This window comes from Uloborus diversus, chromosome 1 (assembly GCF_026930045.1).
Source record: "Uloborus diversus isolate 005 chromosome 1, Udiv.v.3.1, whole genome shotgun sequence".
Taxonomy (NCBI): domain Eukaryota; kingdom Metazoa; phylum Arthropoda; class Arachnida; order Araneae; family Uloboridae; genus Uloborus; species Uloborus diversus.
In genome coordinates this window covers 207,701,228-207,720,122 of record NC_072731.1, presented here as the reverse complement: position 1 = coordinate 207,720,122, position 18,895 = coordinate 207,701,228, and the positions used below count along the sequence as shown (strand labels likewise).

General features: G+C 32.2%; 1 protein-coding gene across 1 annotated transcript in view; it reads left to right on the top strand.

Moving 5' to 3' along the window:
• Positions 1–622: 622 nt before the first annotated feature.
• LOC129218383 (protein ECT2-like) overlaps positions 623–18,895 on the top strand; it is a 59,428-nt gene continuing 41,155 nt past the window's right edge. The window contains exons 1-2 of the mRNA XM_054852632.1: positions 623–1,069; positions 12,776–12,872. Of these exons, the coding sequence (XP_054708607.1) occupies positions 623–1,069; positions 12,776–12,872 (544 nt within the window). The remainder of the gene's footprint in view (positions 1,070–12,775; positions 12,873–18,895) is intronic.

The following is an 18,895-nucleotide window of genomic DNA, read 5'->3' as shown; positions in this document are numbered from 1 at the left end:
ATAACATCGGAAAATCCGCCTTAAATGCCATTCAAAAAAGAAAATGGGGTAAAACTCAGTTATTTCCACTAATGGAAGATGTTATGCAATTAAACCAATATTTGGAAAAATATATAAAAGACGCCGAAGATGTTTTAATTAAAAATTTTAATCTGGAAGCATTTAATTCATTAAACAAGGGGCTTATGTCACAAATTCAAATCTTTAATCGCAAAAGAGCGGGAGAAATAGAGCTTTTTGAAATAAAAGACTTTGAAAATAGGCACAATATTCAAAAAGATTCCTTATTTTACAAAACACTAACGGTTTCTGAAAAAATTATAGCGGGAAAATACATGCGGGTAGAAACAAGAGGGAAATTGCATTTAAAGCCAGCATCCATGCTCTTAAGCTTGAAACAAATTGAATTAATCCAATTAGTTTTAAAGCACAGAGAAGATGCTGGCGTTGAATCAACTAACAAGTACGTGTTTGGAAAAAAAACGGATGTTTTAAAGCTTGCGCTGCCTTAAAAGAAATTGCATGTGCATCCGACGCAAAACAACCAGATCTTCTTGTTGGTACGCTATTGAGAAAGCAAATTGCAACAACAGCGCAAGCACTAAATTTCACTGAAAATGACATGACGAATCTGGCAGCTTTTCTTGGTCACGATATAAAAACGCACAGAAAGTTCTATCGATTGCCCAATGAAGCAATCCACTTAGCAAAAATTTCGAGACTGCTGATGGCAGTAGATGATGGAACAATTGAACAGTTCCATGGCAAATCGCTTAATGAAATAAATGTAAACGTAGAGGTGGGAGAAGATCCTGGAAGCAAAGAGGAAAATATTGATCCTGGATATTCTGATGAAGATTTGGATGATCCTGAAGTGACAGCTAGTAGCAACATTTTTAAGAATATTTTGCCTCCACAAGCATCAGCAGCAAGAAAAGCAGAAAAACCAAAGGAAACTTCTGTTTCATTTGATCCAAATGCTCCAAGCTGCAGTTACATTAGCACAACTCAAACATTGCCCCCTCAAATATCACACACTAGAAAGCAGAAAATAATTACTCCTCAAAAAGTAATCACGAAAAAATCTTGGTCCACACCAGAAAGACATAAGGCAAGAGAAATTTTTAAAAAATATTTACAATCCACAACAGCTCCTTTGCCAACTCCAATGGAATGCAGAGAGGCTATTAAAAAAAACAAAGAGCTACAAGGAAGAACCGTGAATCAAGTAAAAGGATGGATACACAGCGAACGCAAAAGATTAATGAAGAAAAACAATATTTAAAATCATAGCCAATCATTTATACAAAATTTTAATCTGGTTTAGATCTCATAAGGCGTTTTATTTTCTGCATTCTGAAAAAGATTAGCTCCAATGCCGAATCATGGGGCAACCTTTTGTAAATGTGTACATTATCTATGTTCTTATTTGTTGCCTAATATATTTCACTTAATATATTTGTTTAGTTTTCATTTTAAATTGTTCTTAAATTTATGTATTTGTATTGTCTGTATTTTAAGGATGTACTCTGTGTTTCTTTTTAATGAATTCCATCGTTCTCCCATGTCTCAATATCATGAGAAAAAAGTGATTTTTTTGTCAAACATTTATTTTATATATATTTGATTTTAAGCGTACATAATTCATTTACCAAGTTCGAGACACCTCTTTTTGCAACATACGCTACTTAAAACTGCTGTTGCAATTTAAGTTTTTTTCCTAACATTAAACTGTACTCATTACATAAAACTACAAATAAGTTATAAGTGTGGATTTTTGTCTAGCAAAATGATATTGTGTTTCACTTCTATTTTAGAAATAACCCTTTCCTTCTAAAATTTAAATGTATTCATAAAAACAGTAAAAAAAAAAAAAAAAAAAAAAAAAACGCGGTTCTACATTTTTTCTTTCGTTTGAGGAAAAAAACAAAACAAAATAACATAAAAAGTTTGTCATTATCTTTAATTTATGCTTATTTTTTTCACTTGTGCATATACAGTAATTGTAAATGTCCTATAAATCCACTTAAAGTAAAATCTATTATGTGTGTTCGTTTTCTGTATTATTGTTTGAAAATAGTGTATGTCGTTTATTTCTCGAAATTCTTTTTTTTTTCTCTCTGCTGGAACTAGTGCTCGCGGTTAAGAAAACAGCTTACATGATGTTTAAAAAACCGAAGTTGAAATGTATAAAATTATGAAAACATTTTCTGAAATCAGGGAAAATTTGTCGACATTTTTTCTGACATTATTCAAAATCTTTTTTTTTTTTTTTTTCACTTTCCAGCATTGTGTAAGTTTAATAGCAGTGTCACCAATTTGAAACAGTGATCATATTGGTTCATTTTTGATGTTTTTATACTTCGTTAAAGATTGAATAGGTAAAATTTCTTTTTATGCTTGTTAAAACAATATTTGAATTTCAAAGCTGAATTTGTAGTTCAAACATATTCATTTAAAAGAATCAAATTTTTAATTATTGGATTAAGATTCATAATACATGCATATTTCTGATCACCCAAGGGGAAAAAACTGCAAATGAAGAATGAAACTGAATTTCTTAAAATTTTAAAAAGTTCAAACACAAAAAAAAGTTATAATGTATATTTATCGCCATTTACTGATTGTGCATGTCAAGAACATAGCATAATATTCTTTAACCGTAGATTTTTACTAAATAAATATTTATTTATTGTTTTGCTCAAGAAGAAAAGTTTAACACCCAATTTTGAAAAATACCTGCAAGTAAGCATCTTGATGAAAGTAAAGTCCACCGTAAGGCTTAAACACGTGTCTAGAAAAACCTTACAAATTCGCTTTTTGAACGCTGCTTATAATACTTTATTTCCTGCTTAAAGAATTTTATTTTTGTTTATTTATTGAATTTTTAAAATGTTATTTTAAAAATTAAAAGGGTGAACTTACTTTTCTTCCCAGTCAACATTTTTGTGAAATCTTGGAATAAATTTTTATTTGGTTCATCAGGGGGAACCAAGTTACCAGGTAACGGAACAACGCTATATCTTTTTCTAATTTTATAAAGACAAGTTTCTCCATCTTAAACTTTTTTCCCTATCCAGATTAAGACCGTTCTAATTTTAAACTTGTATCCGGGAACTATTCTAAGTACTTTTTGCACGTGGTCTTGACATTCATACTTCGTAATAATAAAACGAACTTTTTTAATTAGCAATTCTAAATTTTAATCACAAGATATCAATCTCGATTACTAATTTTAGTTTAATACCGTAAAGTAATATTTAAGCTTATATAAAATATTCACAGAAATTTATAAAAAAAAATCAGTTGTGTTTTCTTTCACAACTAAATTACTAAAGTAACTTTGCAATTACAACGACTCAGAGAAGAATTCAAGTATTTGTTTACCTTTTTTTTTATTCAATTTCTATACTTTCAGTAATTTTGATACAAAAATTAACCCTGATAGTAGAAGTTACACTCTCTTTGAATCATTGGTTTATTATAATAACGCATAATTGCGCCGGCTGCTTCACTGAAACTTAAATTTTTCTGAAAATTTCTTTTATAGAAAATATTGTCCTTGAAGCTGTGTTCAGTTGTTATTCATTGAAAATAAAAGTGGATTGTTTATTTAATTTAAAAATTTTCTGTATATTACTCTTTTGGAACTCAAACACACTCGATTACTATTGTTTCACCGAACCATTTTTAAAAGACTTCCGTTCTCTTTACGGTAAATATCAATGCGCCCTGCACTCATATTTTTATCTCTCTATGTGCCGTTAATACTTTTAAATATTACAACAATTAATTATATAAGCAAACAGCATTTTCCAGTGGCAGATTGGTAAAAGAAATCGGCCCTGGCATAAAGGGATGTCGCGGCCCCATAGCTTCTATAGATAATAATTTTTACAAAAATGATTGGGAAACGATATCACTTAAATATGAGGAAACTATTCAAAAAAATTAAATACTTTCTTTTAAGCAAAATTTAACAGATGGGATTCTTTCCTGTGTTTTAATGGTGAATAATTGATACAAGATAAGCTAAACCTTTGTTTGAAAAAAAAAAAAAAGGTGATTGTTATAATCTATTTAAGTATTTTTAAGTTGCCTGGTGCTGTATTGATTATTTCCGTAATGATATCTTCTAACATTACTTCAGTTAGAATAGGGAAGTTATTAGGGAGGCGAGGGGTGTCTGTTTGCGATCCCTTAATTTTTTCAAACACATGTATCAATACAGAGAGAGATAGGGAGTAGATTGATTTTCTTGCATATGAGAGTTATTAAATATTAGCATTAGAAACCTAATTGTAAGTTACATTGAGTAAGAAATACAAGGTCCTGGGGTCTCCCCCCCCCCGAAAAATTTCCAATTTCTAGTCCTAAAAACCCAATTTTAGATGATCTCTATAGTGATGTTAGAGAGAGCGGAGGCTCGAGGGTCCTCTTCCGGCATTTTTTTTGGAAGTGAAACTCCGAACTTGCATTTATATATTATCGTCAATTATGTTAGGAAGATGGGGTCCGGGAAAATTTCAAAATATTAGCTCTGAAAACGCAGTTTTAAAAGAGTTTGGGTGATGCTAGGGAAAGGAAAGATTCGAGCAACATCCACCAAGAATTTTTTTGAAATTGAAATCTTAGAAAGGTAATTGTAAGCTTTTTTTTTTTTGATAAAAACTAGGACGTAGACAGTTATTCAAAAGTTAAATTCCGAAAACGAAACTTTTACCGACCTTCGATGATTTTAGGAGGAGGAGTTTTGGCGAGGCTCTCCTTGAATTTTTTTCGAAATTGAGGCATTAAAGACGAGATTTCTGACTTGCTTTACTGATAATGACGAAGGGGGAGGGGGGGACTTTTTTTGAAATTTTTCGATGCTGTAGATTCGAAAACAGAGTTATAAACGATCTTCCTTAGTGTTACTAAGAAGAGAGGATCGAGGGCTTTCAACCGGTAAACAATCGAAACTAGAAATTAGAGGGGTAATATTTAATGCGGAAAGTTGAGGTTAATGGACAGTGGAAGTTATAAAGGTCTGGTGTACCCGTGAGTCCATGACACCATGACATGGACTTCTACGTGATACAGAATCGGAAGTGAGAAACGAAGTAAATCGATAGGGCCAGTTACTCTCTCTCTCTCTGGCCAGTTACAAAAAATGCTTGGTGTGTGGTGTTTAGATTTAAGTTTGAGGTTTTAATTAAATTTTTGAGAATAGGTCAAAAAATCTTCTGTCATGATGTTATGGGAAAAATGGGAATTTGGGAGTTTTCCCTTTTTTTTTTTGAGATTGAAGTCCAAAAAAAGGTAATTTTAGACGATCTTCGATGATATTATGGAAAGGAGATGCTTAAGCGGCCTTCGAAATTTTTTCGACACTGATTTATGACGCTCTTTAATGATGGGGTGGAGACGTTTCTAAGTCGATTGCGGCGGAAATACTCTCCTCGAAGTTTTTTGAAGCTGAAATTCCAAATACGCTGTTGTAGGCCATCTTTAATGACGTTAAACTAAGGAATGGAGTTTGGGAGTTTTTCCCAGGAATTCCTTAAAAAGCTAAGTTTCAAAAACGCACATCAGTTAAGTTTTGGTGACTAAAAGGAAGATATAAGCTTTTTGATCCCTCTCTTCCCCCCTTTTGACTACGTACCAATCTTCTTTTATTTATTTTATTGATAAAAAAATATGAAACACCCTCCAACAGTGTTCTCCTTCAAAATCATTTACATTTAGATTTTCCATAATAAAATTTTTAATTTCCAGCCTAGTATTTTTATTTGCTTGAAATACAAACCATCTACGGCCCCAGGTAAAAAAAAAAATTCTTGAACTGATCTGGTGCTTTAGTGATCTTAAATAACCTTAATGATCTTTGGTCTTTTTTTTTCACATTTTATTTTAAATATCATTCCTTCTTCACTTCTTGATAAAGTTTTGTTTCAATTTTCAATTCATACACGATTTTTGCATTCAAACACTTAGAACTACTGGTGTGACTATTAATTTTAATATTTTCAATATTTCTCGCTATATTTTAATTTTTCTCCTATTTAAACTATATTTCTGGGGCCTGTGTATTTTTCTATGTAAATAACTCTGATTGTCAGGATGATATTTTTCATTTTAAAAAATAGGAGAAGTAAATGGTGGAAAAGTTCGGTGTGTCGGCGGCCGCTGAGAATCATAGGTTTTTATATTATCATTTTTAAATTGAAGGGTCTTCAACCATTTGTTTAAACCCTTCGAGGGATATTGAGGGAAAGAAACTGAATATCTTATTTTTCGCAAAAAAAAAAAAAAGTTAGAAACACACATTTAAGAGGTCTTTACTTAAATAATCTTTATAATACAGAATTTTTAATGCTCAAATTGTGTTTAAAGATTGCATTTTCTGTTAAAACTTTATTGAAAAAATACTTTTCATCACTTTCATTGCAATTGTTATGAACTACATTTCATAACAATTGTGAATTGCCATTCATAAGTAAAGTAAATGTAAATTGCAATTCATTCATGAAATTGAAAAATGGATAAAAGTATTTGAACTTTTAAATACCGCTCTTGTTTTTCTGTTTTTTATTGCATTACTAAAATGAAATTGGCGGCCCCATTTCTGAAAACATGGGCTGGTGTAGCACCCCCACGGCCCCCTTGGCGACATGCTTGCACCCTCCATCCGCGGGATTGAGCCCATGCGTAAAGAGGAATTGAAGCTAGAGAATGTACGTAGCGGTATTTACATTTTACTTTTTGTAGACAGGGCAACTGATCGGCCCGAAACATGACCGGCCCATCGGGCAAATGCCCGGTTGTCCGCCGGGTGTATCCGCCACTGCCTTTTTCCCACATCCAAGAAAAAAAAAATCTCCCACCTGCCTCCCTCGTTTCCATTTCCCCCCTAGAACGATAAAAAGGTCTTTCTCATCTTCCTCTGCAAACCATGAAATGTTCTCTTTTAGAGAAAAAGTTTTTTCTTCCAGCAACGTTCCAATACTCCCCCTGTCATATTGACACAACTCCCCAATTGAATACTAGTTGATTATAGAAATGTATCTAAAGGAAAAAATTTACTTCACCATTAATTTCAAATGTGCTTAGTTAAAAAAATTTCATAAAAGTTCCAACTGTTTCAAATGTTACTCCGGAATTTCAGCGTTTTTCTTCTCGTGTACGAGCACCAATCTCTATGTTTGTGTTACTTTTTTTTCTCTTTCCTAAATTTTTCGGCCTATTCGCATGTATGCATGGAGATGTACCTAAGCAAACCTGTGAAAAGAAAAATCATCGGAAAAAAATAGCTATCAAGTCGAGTTTTAATGGTAGGAAAAAATGGGAAAGCTTTGCGACAAATTTATAAATAACCGTCCTATAAAAGAAAAATAACGAATTAAATAAGAATTTTACCAGTTCTTAACATGCCAATTGTATATATGAGTAAAAAAGTCGTGCTTTTTAAATCACGAATACAGTTAGATCGTTTTACGATATTCTTGCTTAGTGTTTTGATTCTAATCAAATACCAGTAAATTAAAAACTATAAGTATAATATTTTGTTTATTGATCAAGTTTTTTCACGAACTGCTCTTTTGAAGCTATGTACAACCTAGCGAAATTTTGAAAAACTTTAATTTGGCTATTCCGCAATATAGTGGATATACGATTAAATTGAAATTTAACAGTTCAGAGGGAACTAGAATGTGATTAGAAAAAAATTAGTACTGTCGTACAAATTTAACTAATAAAAATATTTTTTTAAAGAATCTTCTTTTAAAATGTCTCTCATTTTATTTACTTTGAAATAAACCGGAAAATGTGACCCGAAAATCTATTTGAAAATTTCTTTTTCTTTTTTTTTTCTCAAATATTTACTGTAAAGGTTACTTTTACTAGCTATATCTTCATCAGTAGCTGTGGTTAACTAGACAACATTTTCTCTTTTATTAAAACATTAATTAAAATAATCCAAAGTATTTTCTTTTGCGATGTTTTCTGCATAAGAATTTGTCATTTTTAAGAAAAATGTATAAAACATTGGCAAGGAAAAACTAAAGTGCTGAACTTAGTTTCAAAGTCATATATCACTTGAAAACGGCACAAAATAAATTATAAAAGATTAATAGAGCAAAAAAAAAATCTTTCATTTTCCCTTTTTTTTAAGGCTATTGGACTGCAAATTCCGCTATGGCTTCAAAACGCGGTGTATACCTCTAAAAAACCTACCTTTTGAAGCCACGATAAATGGCTCCAAAACGCGGTGTGTGGTTAGAGACCGCTTTTTGAAGCCAGTGGCTTCGAAACGCGGCGAACGTCTCTACTGGCTTCATTAAGCGGTGAACGTCTCTAAAATACCGACGCATTGAAGCCAACGTTGTGAAGCCAAAAATTGGCTTCGAAACGCGGTGAGCCATTAGAAGTTGGCTTCAAAACGCGGTGAACTCAATTGTATATATATATATATATATATATATATATATATATTTAGGCTTTTCTTTTTTCATCCTCTTGACTATGCAGTTTCTCTTTGAATTATCCAAAACATTGGCTTTTAAACAATTTCAAATTTGGAATATTCTTTTTTTTTTAAATACTGGTTTTAGTTGTATGGTTGATTAGTTGAATTGTTCCATGCCTGCACTACTGCAAAAAAAAAAAAATGTTTTACCTCTAAAAGTATTTATTCAATTTAAGAACAAATAAATAAGAAGACATTTCACACACCGCATTATGTTAACTTGTTGTAATAAAAGTCGCTGAATATTTACAAACACGGGCTGCGCTATTGATTTCAAATTGCTAGTTAGCAAATTAGCCAAATTTCAGAAGTCTTAACCAAAGACTTTGAAATAAATTTTGATAGATTATTTTTCTTTTTAATGAAAACTTCAACCAAAAAAACTAAGTAACACTTTTATAAAATGTACAAAACATTAACTTATATTAAAATATGGAGCATTAACGAAACCTGAAGAACTCACATGGGGTCCCGATTAGCCCCAGTCACTAAAAATCTTTTACTTTCCATAATGCAAATCTACAGATTTGAACCCGAGCATCAGTAGCTTAAGTTCTAAATGTTTTCTTTCAAGAGCATCTGCCGTTAGTTTGTGTTTTTCATTTGTTGAAGAACCGCATTCATTTTTTGGAAGGAAACCTATAATTGGAGGCCAAATCTGACTGGCGGTCATATCTACAAGGTTTGTACGCTCCGGGAAAACCTGGAATTGTCACAGAAATTGACAGTTAAAAATGTCGGGTAAATTTCCAATTTTGCTCCCCAAAATTTTTTTCCAGTTTTTTCCGAGGGAATTCTGTATGATAAGATCTAATCTTCATCATTTTTATCGGTGTTTCGTGGAAAAAATTGAAACATTTTAAGGCAAAATGACGCTGGCAGTAAAAAAACAAAAAGGCGACCCCCCCCCCAAAAAAATACCCTCCCCTGCGGGCGCCATTTTTGCCCCTCAATAGTTCCCAAGAAAAAAATTCCTAGGATGAACTAGAATTATGCACAAGCTCAACAGGGGAGAAGATAATTTACTGCTTCTGGAGCACAAGCCTGCGGATGTTTGGCTCGATCCAGAAAATCTTTTTTTTTTTTAATGATAAGTCTTTTCAGCTACGTGTGAAACACAGCTACCATTTTTGGTCATTCAAAAGATTAGAAGTAGACAGGATGCCGAAGTTTGCAAAAACAAAGAAGAATTGGATGTTTTCTTGAACTGCAAACTTATGAAAATAATGTAAAATGTGCTGCAAACCTTTTTTTTAAATTTTATTTTAACTATGTAATTTTCTTTAGAAATGAAAAATTTTGTTCTTAAAATTTAATTTTATCCTCATTGTCTTCGAAGCAAATGTGCTTAAAACTTTTCAACTGAATTGTAGTTTCACAAAGATTAATTACTTTTAAATTATTTTCATGCTACAAATTCGAAACATTTTTTCTTAGTTTTTGTTATATTTGGTCTTTCCCAAGATGACAGTACACAAGACTTTTTGAGTTTCCAAAAATGGCATTGGATGTTCATTGCAATGCAAATTATTGATAACAACGCAAAATGTGCCCTCTTTTTCCGGATAATTCATAATTATTTTCTGCAAAAATGCAGAATTTTATCTCCGGAACATTTCTTTTATTCTAATTTAGATGCTTATGTGCTAAAAACCGACTATTTTGTCTTAATTGTAGTAGATTTTTAAGGATTATTAATTATTGAGCAATCACGGTTGCTTATTGCTTTCATTTGACTGTTTTTGACGTTCCTTTGATTTTTCCCAGCGCCACCCTCCACACCGTCGACAGGCTCCTCACGATGCGGCACCTCTAGCGAAAGCCGTCTCCAGGTTGCGTCCATATGCTACTTACACACATACATACAGGCACCTACACACATATGCATATATACACATACACACATACACAAACACATACACACACAAACACACATACCCACACTCACATACACACAACTACCCACGCGCATGCCTGCACACAGACACAAACACATATGCCTACACACACATAGACATACCCCCCCGCACACACCTACACACAACTACCCACTCACTCATGCCTGCACACAGACACAAACACACATGCCAACATACACACACATTCGTGATTGCGAAAAACATAATTTGAATTCAAGATGACAAAATTCAAATTAATTTTTTTAATTTTTTTTTATAACTACTTTTATGCTACAAATTCAAAAATGTACTTATTATCTTAAATTTTTTACTTAGTCGCCATATTTGGTCTTTTGTAAGATGGAAGTAGGCATAAATGTACAAAAACATAATTGGATGTTTATCTCAATGTAAAGTATTAAAAGTAAATGCAATTAATTATGAATTTTTTAAAATTAATTATTTTCTAGAGAAGGAATTTTTAAATTTTAATGTAAGCATCCTTTATATGCAAAAAAAAAAAAAAAAAAAACTGATTATTCGCATCGACCTACGATCGACGGATGTTGATTTTTGTTATTATGCATTATATGGTATGCCCATTGATGCAATAAGTTAATCATATTTATACTGAAAAATAGCTTTGTTCAATATATTTTGTGTTACATATTAATATGAAAATCAAAAGAATTTTAAACCAAAAGCGAAGAAAGATTGCTGCACGATTACAGCAAAACGCTAATATGCCTGACGTGTGGCATCAAAGAAACGCTAAAATAAGTTGGAGGTACTGGTACTTTGTTTTCAATAAGTAGTACACAAATGAAAACAATTTTGAACAAAATGTTTTTATAAAAAACTTGAATTTTAAGAGAAATTTTTTTTTAAATCAAGATTTTTTTTTCTTTTAAATCTAAAAGTGGAATAGTTTCAGTTCTTGAGCATTACTGCTTTAAACAATTTTGATTATTTTGAAAATATTGTTACTTAAACTTAATTTTGAATGAAGCGAGTAACCTCAATTTGCTAAAAAAAACTTGGAAAAGTCGGGGACTTTTTTTTAAACACAAATGTATGAACCCTGTCCTTCAAAATCTCATGTTCTCCTTCAGAACTCCTCCAAAACTCCTTCATTTTATTTCTGAAACTGAGTACGAACCCTGTGTATAAATAATGAAAGAAATATTAATTTTTAGTCAATGTATGATAATACTATAAGAAAATAAAAAGTGATGAGGATGCATTTACTATTTGAAAAATTTAGTTTTGGTCATACAGGCACCCCATGCAGCCTTTTGTGTGGTGTTTAGCACACAAATTCTCCCAGGTTAATTTACATTAGACCCTTAATGACAATGCAGTTCCCAATTTGGTTTTTTATGGGGAAGTAAGAGACTTTTTGCCAAATATTCACCGAGTTTAAAATTGTATTGCGTTTGGTGGTGTTGCAAATGCTAAGTGTGCGCCCTGAAACAGTGCTTTCATATAAGGAGCAAAAAGAAATTTTGTAGAGTTAGGAGGTTATTGTATACCCCTAATATGGAACTTACGAAAGGCATGCTGATTCCTCTCCCCCTATCTCATAATAAAGTTGATATATATTTTGAAAAAGTATTACTCAATTCATTGTTTATATGTTCTGGGTGTTTCAGACCACATCCAAAAAGAGACCACGTCCTAAAACTGAAAATTTAAATAATGACTGGATATGATTTTGTGAATGAATTTTCATAAAATTGTTGTCATAATTCATCATGACTATCCTTTTAGGGCTAGCTTAAGTTTATCGACTTTAGAAAAAGCCAAAAGTCCCCATGGTTTTAGGTTTCCTTAAATGATTAGCACAAATTTGGTGAGCTTTGTTAGTTCTGTCAAGAATTAGCTTAGTTCAAAGTTGCTGGAAATAACTTATGCAAGTATAGCAAAGCAGCTGCCAACTAATCTTTTTAATACTGTTTTGGATTCAATGGCCATATGGGAGCTCGAATTAGTACCCATGATCATTCAGGCTCGATGGCTCATGGAGCATCCAATGATAGCCATGGGAGAGATGCTGTTATTTTTAAATAAAAGGATCATATGTAAAATGTGTAATATTTTGCTGATTCTTCAATTTATAAAAACTTTAATTTTATATTTTGTTCTGTATCAATGCATATTTTTCTCTGTTGGGTGGGGGGAAGGAATCTAACTTAATTTACAACCATATCAGTGCAATAAGTTTTCAGTTATTAAGTCTTTTTATTATATATAGTCCTTATTTCCGATGCACGCAATGGTGATTTTGTTAGCTGTAAATGTTTGTGTGAATGAGTTTTATAAAATGTGTGTGTGTGAGTGTATGATTCATTTTTTTTTTTTTTAACTTTAGCGTTGCCTGTGTAGGCCGGAATGTGGTCGACAGACACTCCAAGAACTTTTAATCAGACCAGTTCAAAGATTACCCAGCATCATACTTCTCCTGAACGGTAAATAAAACTTCTTTGGTTGAAAATGTTGTTTCATTTACATTTTCATAATGTTTTGTATAGTTGTTACTAGATTTCATACACCTCATTTCCATGCAAAATAAGCTGGATATATAGTCAAATATGCGGAGAAAGGTGAGATATTTTGACGCATCAAAAACCAAAAATAAAATTAGAACTGTAGAGTGAATCAAAATATTTCCACATAAGTTAATTAACTATATACATTGCTCAATAGAAGTAGTTAAATAATGTTTAAAAATCTGATATGGACACCAACTGCTTCCTTTTACATCTATTAAATTATAGTTGTATTTAATAACTCCATAGAATGAGTGTACAGGCCTCTCTCATATAACAGTACTTGTACAAGTACAACACGATTTCAATATTACACGGTACAAAAGTTGTGACTACTATAACAAGGATATCATAGGGTTCAAAACTTGAATTTAATACTAGACTGTTTGGTTTTTAATGGAATTTTAAAAGATTACATTTTGTTTTTGATCAGTACACGGTTAAAAAAAGTTGTTTATAAAAAGTCTTGTATAATAACGTTTCTTATACTACACAGTATGAATTAACCCTGTTATACAAGGTTAATTTACCCCTGTACTCCTGTTGAAAGCAATGCTTCTAAAATGAGTAGCTTTTTAAATATCATTTTACACACATAAAAGTATGATGAACGTTGAGATATGAGTACTTTCCATGGTATTTCCCTTGGCTCATTTTAAGTTTGGGCAATAATTTTTCATTTTGTTCATATCTGTCATGTTTGGTCACCATTTCATAGAAACTACTTGTTTAATGATATACATTATTTTGCTTTTTTAATGGACTTTCAAATGAAATAAGCCTTTAACAAGATTAAAAGTTCCATTAAAATAAGAAAGCAGTCCTCCAAATAATTAAAACTAATGCATTAAAAAGTAAAATAAGTGGTTTATTAACAAGAAAACCATCAAATAATGTAAAAGTTTGATTCAAATCCTGTCCCTACTAAGGGAAAAAAAAAATAGCAAAATGTTTGAACAGTCACTGAAGCTATATATGTAGTCTCTTTAAAATGTTAAATCAGAAAAAGTGAAGCAAACATGGTGTCGTTGTAAACGTTATTATTCTACATTTGGTTATGTAGAGAAAGTAAAAAAAGTCGAGTGACGTACATGCAATGGAAAGGTACCAAAAAATGTACTTTCAAATGTAAAGAAAGGTGATGTCTTTATTAGTGTCTGTGACAGGTTTGCCACTGACTACTAAAAAAGCAACTATTGCAACTAGTTTGAAGAGTTGTCCATTAGATGACTATTTTAGCATAAATTGAGCCAGAAATGACTATTTTGTAAAAAGAACTGCTACTATTTCAGTCTGAAAACAGCTAAAATGTAAAAATATGACGAGTGTAAAAAAAAGTGTTTGAAAAAAAGTTTCAGCTTCAAATATTATTGGCTGCATATCTTTAATTTCAAAAACACTCAGGTCTGCCAAATTACGTAAAAAGTCGCCAAATCGGCGATTGCAACCTAATTGCCAAGAATAAATAAAACACAGCCCTTTTGTTTTTTTCCCTTAGTGCTATCAGGCACCCAATGCATATTTGTTTCCAACACGAATAACAATTATGATCTCCTGAAGGGGAGATTTCGTTTTGGCACTTGGCAATTACAACATTGTACTTTGTCTTCCTATTACAAAAGGAAGTTGTTTAGATTTCACAAATAAATGCACTTAATTTCGTTTCAAAAAATGCTGATTTAAAGCAAAGTTTAAAGGGAGCAAAAGCAACTATTTAGGATACTCTGGATCATTCACTTCTGGCAACCTTGCCATTTTTCTCTGCTTGATGTTTTCTGCAGCTGCAATATTGCAATGATGTCATTTGATGAACATGAAGCATTCAGCCTTTTTAGTATTATTATTCTTTTCATTTTACTGTTAATGTAAATAAAATTTAAATGTGTAAATGTAAATAAAAGCTAACAATTGTTTTAACTGCAAAAGTGATAGTTAATTTAAGGGCAGGGTTAAGCATTTTTCTTTTGTGAATTAAAAGCCTGTATTAGTGTCACATTTTGCACTTATCGTTCGGCCGTCATGGTGCCCTGTATACGAATTAAAGGTGACGTGGTATTATGCGCAATAGCGCCCCAAACTATGATGCCACATTGTCGAGAGATGGGTCACTCCCACAGTTACTGCCGGTTTAGGCTTGTCACTGGGAAAATAGGAGCGTGACATTTCTGAGAACGCAATATTCCGCCATTCAAGTCGCTCTAGCACGGCACCATTCCAAGCATTGACGTCAATGCTGTAGGGTCAATGGTAGGCTTCTTAACGGATGCCGTGAGGGCAAGCCAATTGTAACCAATTGATGAGAAATGCTTCTGGTTGATATAGGAACATCCTGGGTGTCTTGCACATTCATCAGAATGGAGGCACACGTGACTTGCAGGGCTACCATGTGTCATGGTGCGTTGATCCAGCCGTGCTGACATCACTTTGGTTTGCACACTATGCACTATGGATGCATTCATGTTGTTGTCGGCTGCGATTTGACGTAAGGACCAACCTGCCCTTCTCAGCCCGATCACCATACCCCTTTTAAAATCTTTTGTCTGCTGGAAGTGCCTTTGTTGGCGGCAACCTGGCATTTTCTCTGGTTGCATGTATCCTCCGAGACAAAATCAAAATTTCTTCGATGAATCATCTGGCAGAATTAAAGGGACGAATATTGCTCATTCTACAAGTTCCTTCTTTTATATCTTACTTCAGGTGTGTTGGAGAGTTTTCAGGGGTCTGGCCAGAGGATATTTCGGTCCGTTAACGGACCCTTCACAAAAATCTGATCAACCAAAACGGACCTTTCACAAAATCCCGATCAACCAAAACGGACCCTTCACAAAATTCTGATAAACAAAAACGGATCTTTCATAAATTGTTTATTTAAAGAGTAAATCTGAAAGCAAAATAACGCATATTTCTGTGTATAAACCGATAATTTTTGGAACCTTTTTTGAAGTCAAATTAGAGGGATCAGCTTATACAAAATCTGCTAATTTTGCAAAAAAAAAAATCGGCCTTCTTGCGATGCTCCTGCACGCGATAAATAATTGCTACTGCCAAATAAATATAATGCTTGTTGTTTGTTTCTTGGAAAGAAATTAACAGCTAAAAATAAGTTTGGTCTTAAATAATTTTGTTTGTTTTATCACAGCTAATTAGCAGCGGTGTTGTAAACTTTTCTGAAAAGGGTGTTGTTAAGCACTCCCCCCCCCCCCCCGCTCATGATTTAATAAACAATAATAATAATATGTATCTGCGAAATGAACTTAGAACAACAAAGGGATAGTAAGGGTGGGGAAAAAATGTGATTGCTTCAGATAGGGTCATCAACTTTAAAATTATCATCACTTAGCGTCTGGCGTTTAACCTTTATAATGACTTGATTAGAAAATATACTCATCATTTTACCAGCTTGTCAATATTTGCGTTTTTACGGTGCGGTGCGATGTTTAACTGTTATTTTGGGAGAAAATTATATGGGTTTCGATTTTTCGATGCTAACAAGGATGATTAACTTTTTATGAGTCAAAAATTTAAATGCTGAATAGATATTTTTTTTTTGCTTCAACTGTGTCCACAGATATTAATGAAATGTTTATCATAGGACTCTAAAATGCAAATTTAGAATAATTTTATCAAAAATATTTCTTTTACAAGTTGTTTTTATACTTTTGATGCCTTCACTTTGAGAATTGCGATCTCTTTGCATCCGCTATGGGAATCCGATTTTTCGAATTTTTGATGTTTAGTACGCTTTGTTAAGAGGTAAACAATTAAAATATCTTTTTATTTTTGTTAAAACCACGGAATTTATAAGTTTTAAACGAAATTCTGTGCTTTTTAAGAGTGTCTTGGGTCAAAAAGTTAAATGATGAACCCCTCCCTTGTCTGAATTTTATTTATTATTTTTTTTTTACAATTATTTTAAATACTGTACAGAAATATTTCTAGTATAATTTAATATAATGTAGAATGGTAGATAAATATTGATACTTAAGAGAGCTATCCCCCCCCCCCCCCCCCCCCCCCGCTGTCAAATATTAGAAAAACACTTCAGAATGATATTTTCAACATAGAAGAGGAAAACACTCAACTTTAAGTTTAAATGATGCAGTTTGTGCCATCTCTAAATTTTAAAATTTTGTTTTAATTTTTTTTTTTTTTTTTTTGCAAAATTATTTGATTTTTCACAAAATTAATTCGTTTTTCACAAAATTCTTTGATTTTTCACAAAAAACGGACCTTGTGAAAAATACTGGACAGACCCCTGGTTTTGCATTTCACATCATTCGCATAACTCAGTGACATGTGTCTACCTTACAATTTGCATAAATTTCTGGTCACGTTTTGGTGTTGCATTTTCAATGTTGAACTGTATATATTAAATAGTTTTTTTCAATCTCAGACTTTGAACAAGAGGTTTACTATCTGCCATTATTTTTCAAAATTGTTTGTCTGTATGCTCCCATAGTTAGTCTGTGGAGCTGTTAACAGGGTTCGTACGCTCCGGGAAAACCTGGAATTGTCAGGGAAAATGAAACAGTTAAAAATGTCAGGGAATTTTCCAAATTTGCCCCCGAAATTTTTTTTTTCCCAGGGAACTTTGTTTCATGAGATCTAATCTCCCTTTTTATTTATTTTTCCTAAATTGTAAAAATTTTGAGGCAAAATGAAACTGGCAATTAAAAAAGTGGCGACCCAAAAGAACTTTTGCAGCCGCCATTTTTGACCCTCAATAGTTCTCAAGAAAATAATTCCTCGGGTGAATAAGAATTATGCACAAACTCAACAGGGAAGAGGACAATTTACTGCTTCGGAAGCACAAGCCTGAAAAATGGAGGTGGGAGGGGGATCTGGGAAAATCGTTTTTTTTTTTAAATCGGAAAGTCTTTTAAGCTACGTGTGAAACGTAGTCGCCATTTTTTGTCACTCACAGGATAGAAGTAGACACGATCCCTAAATGTCAAAGTTTCCAAAAGCAAAGCATAATTGGAATTTTTTCTTTAACTGCAAATTAATGAAAGTATCACAAAATGTGCTGAAAATTGTTTTATTATTATTATTATTATTTTAAATAATTTTCTGGAGAAATGAAAAATTTTGTTCTTAAAACTTAATTTTATCTTCATTTCATTGGATGCAATTTGTGCTAAAAACTTTTCAACTGAATTGTAGTTGCATGAAGATTTATTGTTTTTAAATTGTTTTCATGCTATAAATTCAAAAAATTACTTCTTAGTTTTAGGCGCAGCCGCCATATTTGGTCATTCCCAAGATGGAAGTACACAAGACTTTTTTTTTTTAAGTGCCGAAGTTCCCGAAAAAAGCATTGGATGTTTATTGCTATGCAAACAATTGAAAACAACGCAAAATGTGCCTTATTTTTCGGATAATTCATAATTATTTCCTTGAAAAATGCGAAAATTTATCTTCAGAACAATTTTTTTTATTCTAATTGCTTTAGACCCTTATGTGCTAAAAACTGACTATTTTGACTTAACTGTAGTTTTTTAAGGATTATTAATTATTTATAACTACTTTTATGCTACAAATTCAAAAATCTACTTATTATCTTAAGTTTTTTACTTAGTCGCCATATTTGGTCGTGTGCATGATGGAAGTAGACGTAAACTTCCAAAAACAGAATTGGATGTTTATCTCTATGTAAACTATTTAAAATAACATAAAATGTGCAACAAATTATGAATTTTTAAAAATTAATTATTTTCTAGAAAAGAAAAATTTTAATGGAAGCATTCTTTAATAAGCTAAAGAGGAAAAAAAAGGTTATTGGCATTGGCCTATAATCGGCGGATGTAGATTTTTGTCATTATGCATTTTCTGGTATGGCGATCGATGCAACAAGTTAATCATATTTATACTGAAAAATAGCTTTGTATTTTGCTCAATATGTTTTGTGTTACATACTAATAAGAAAATAAAAAGGAGTATTG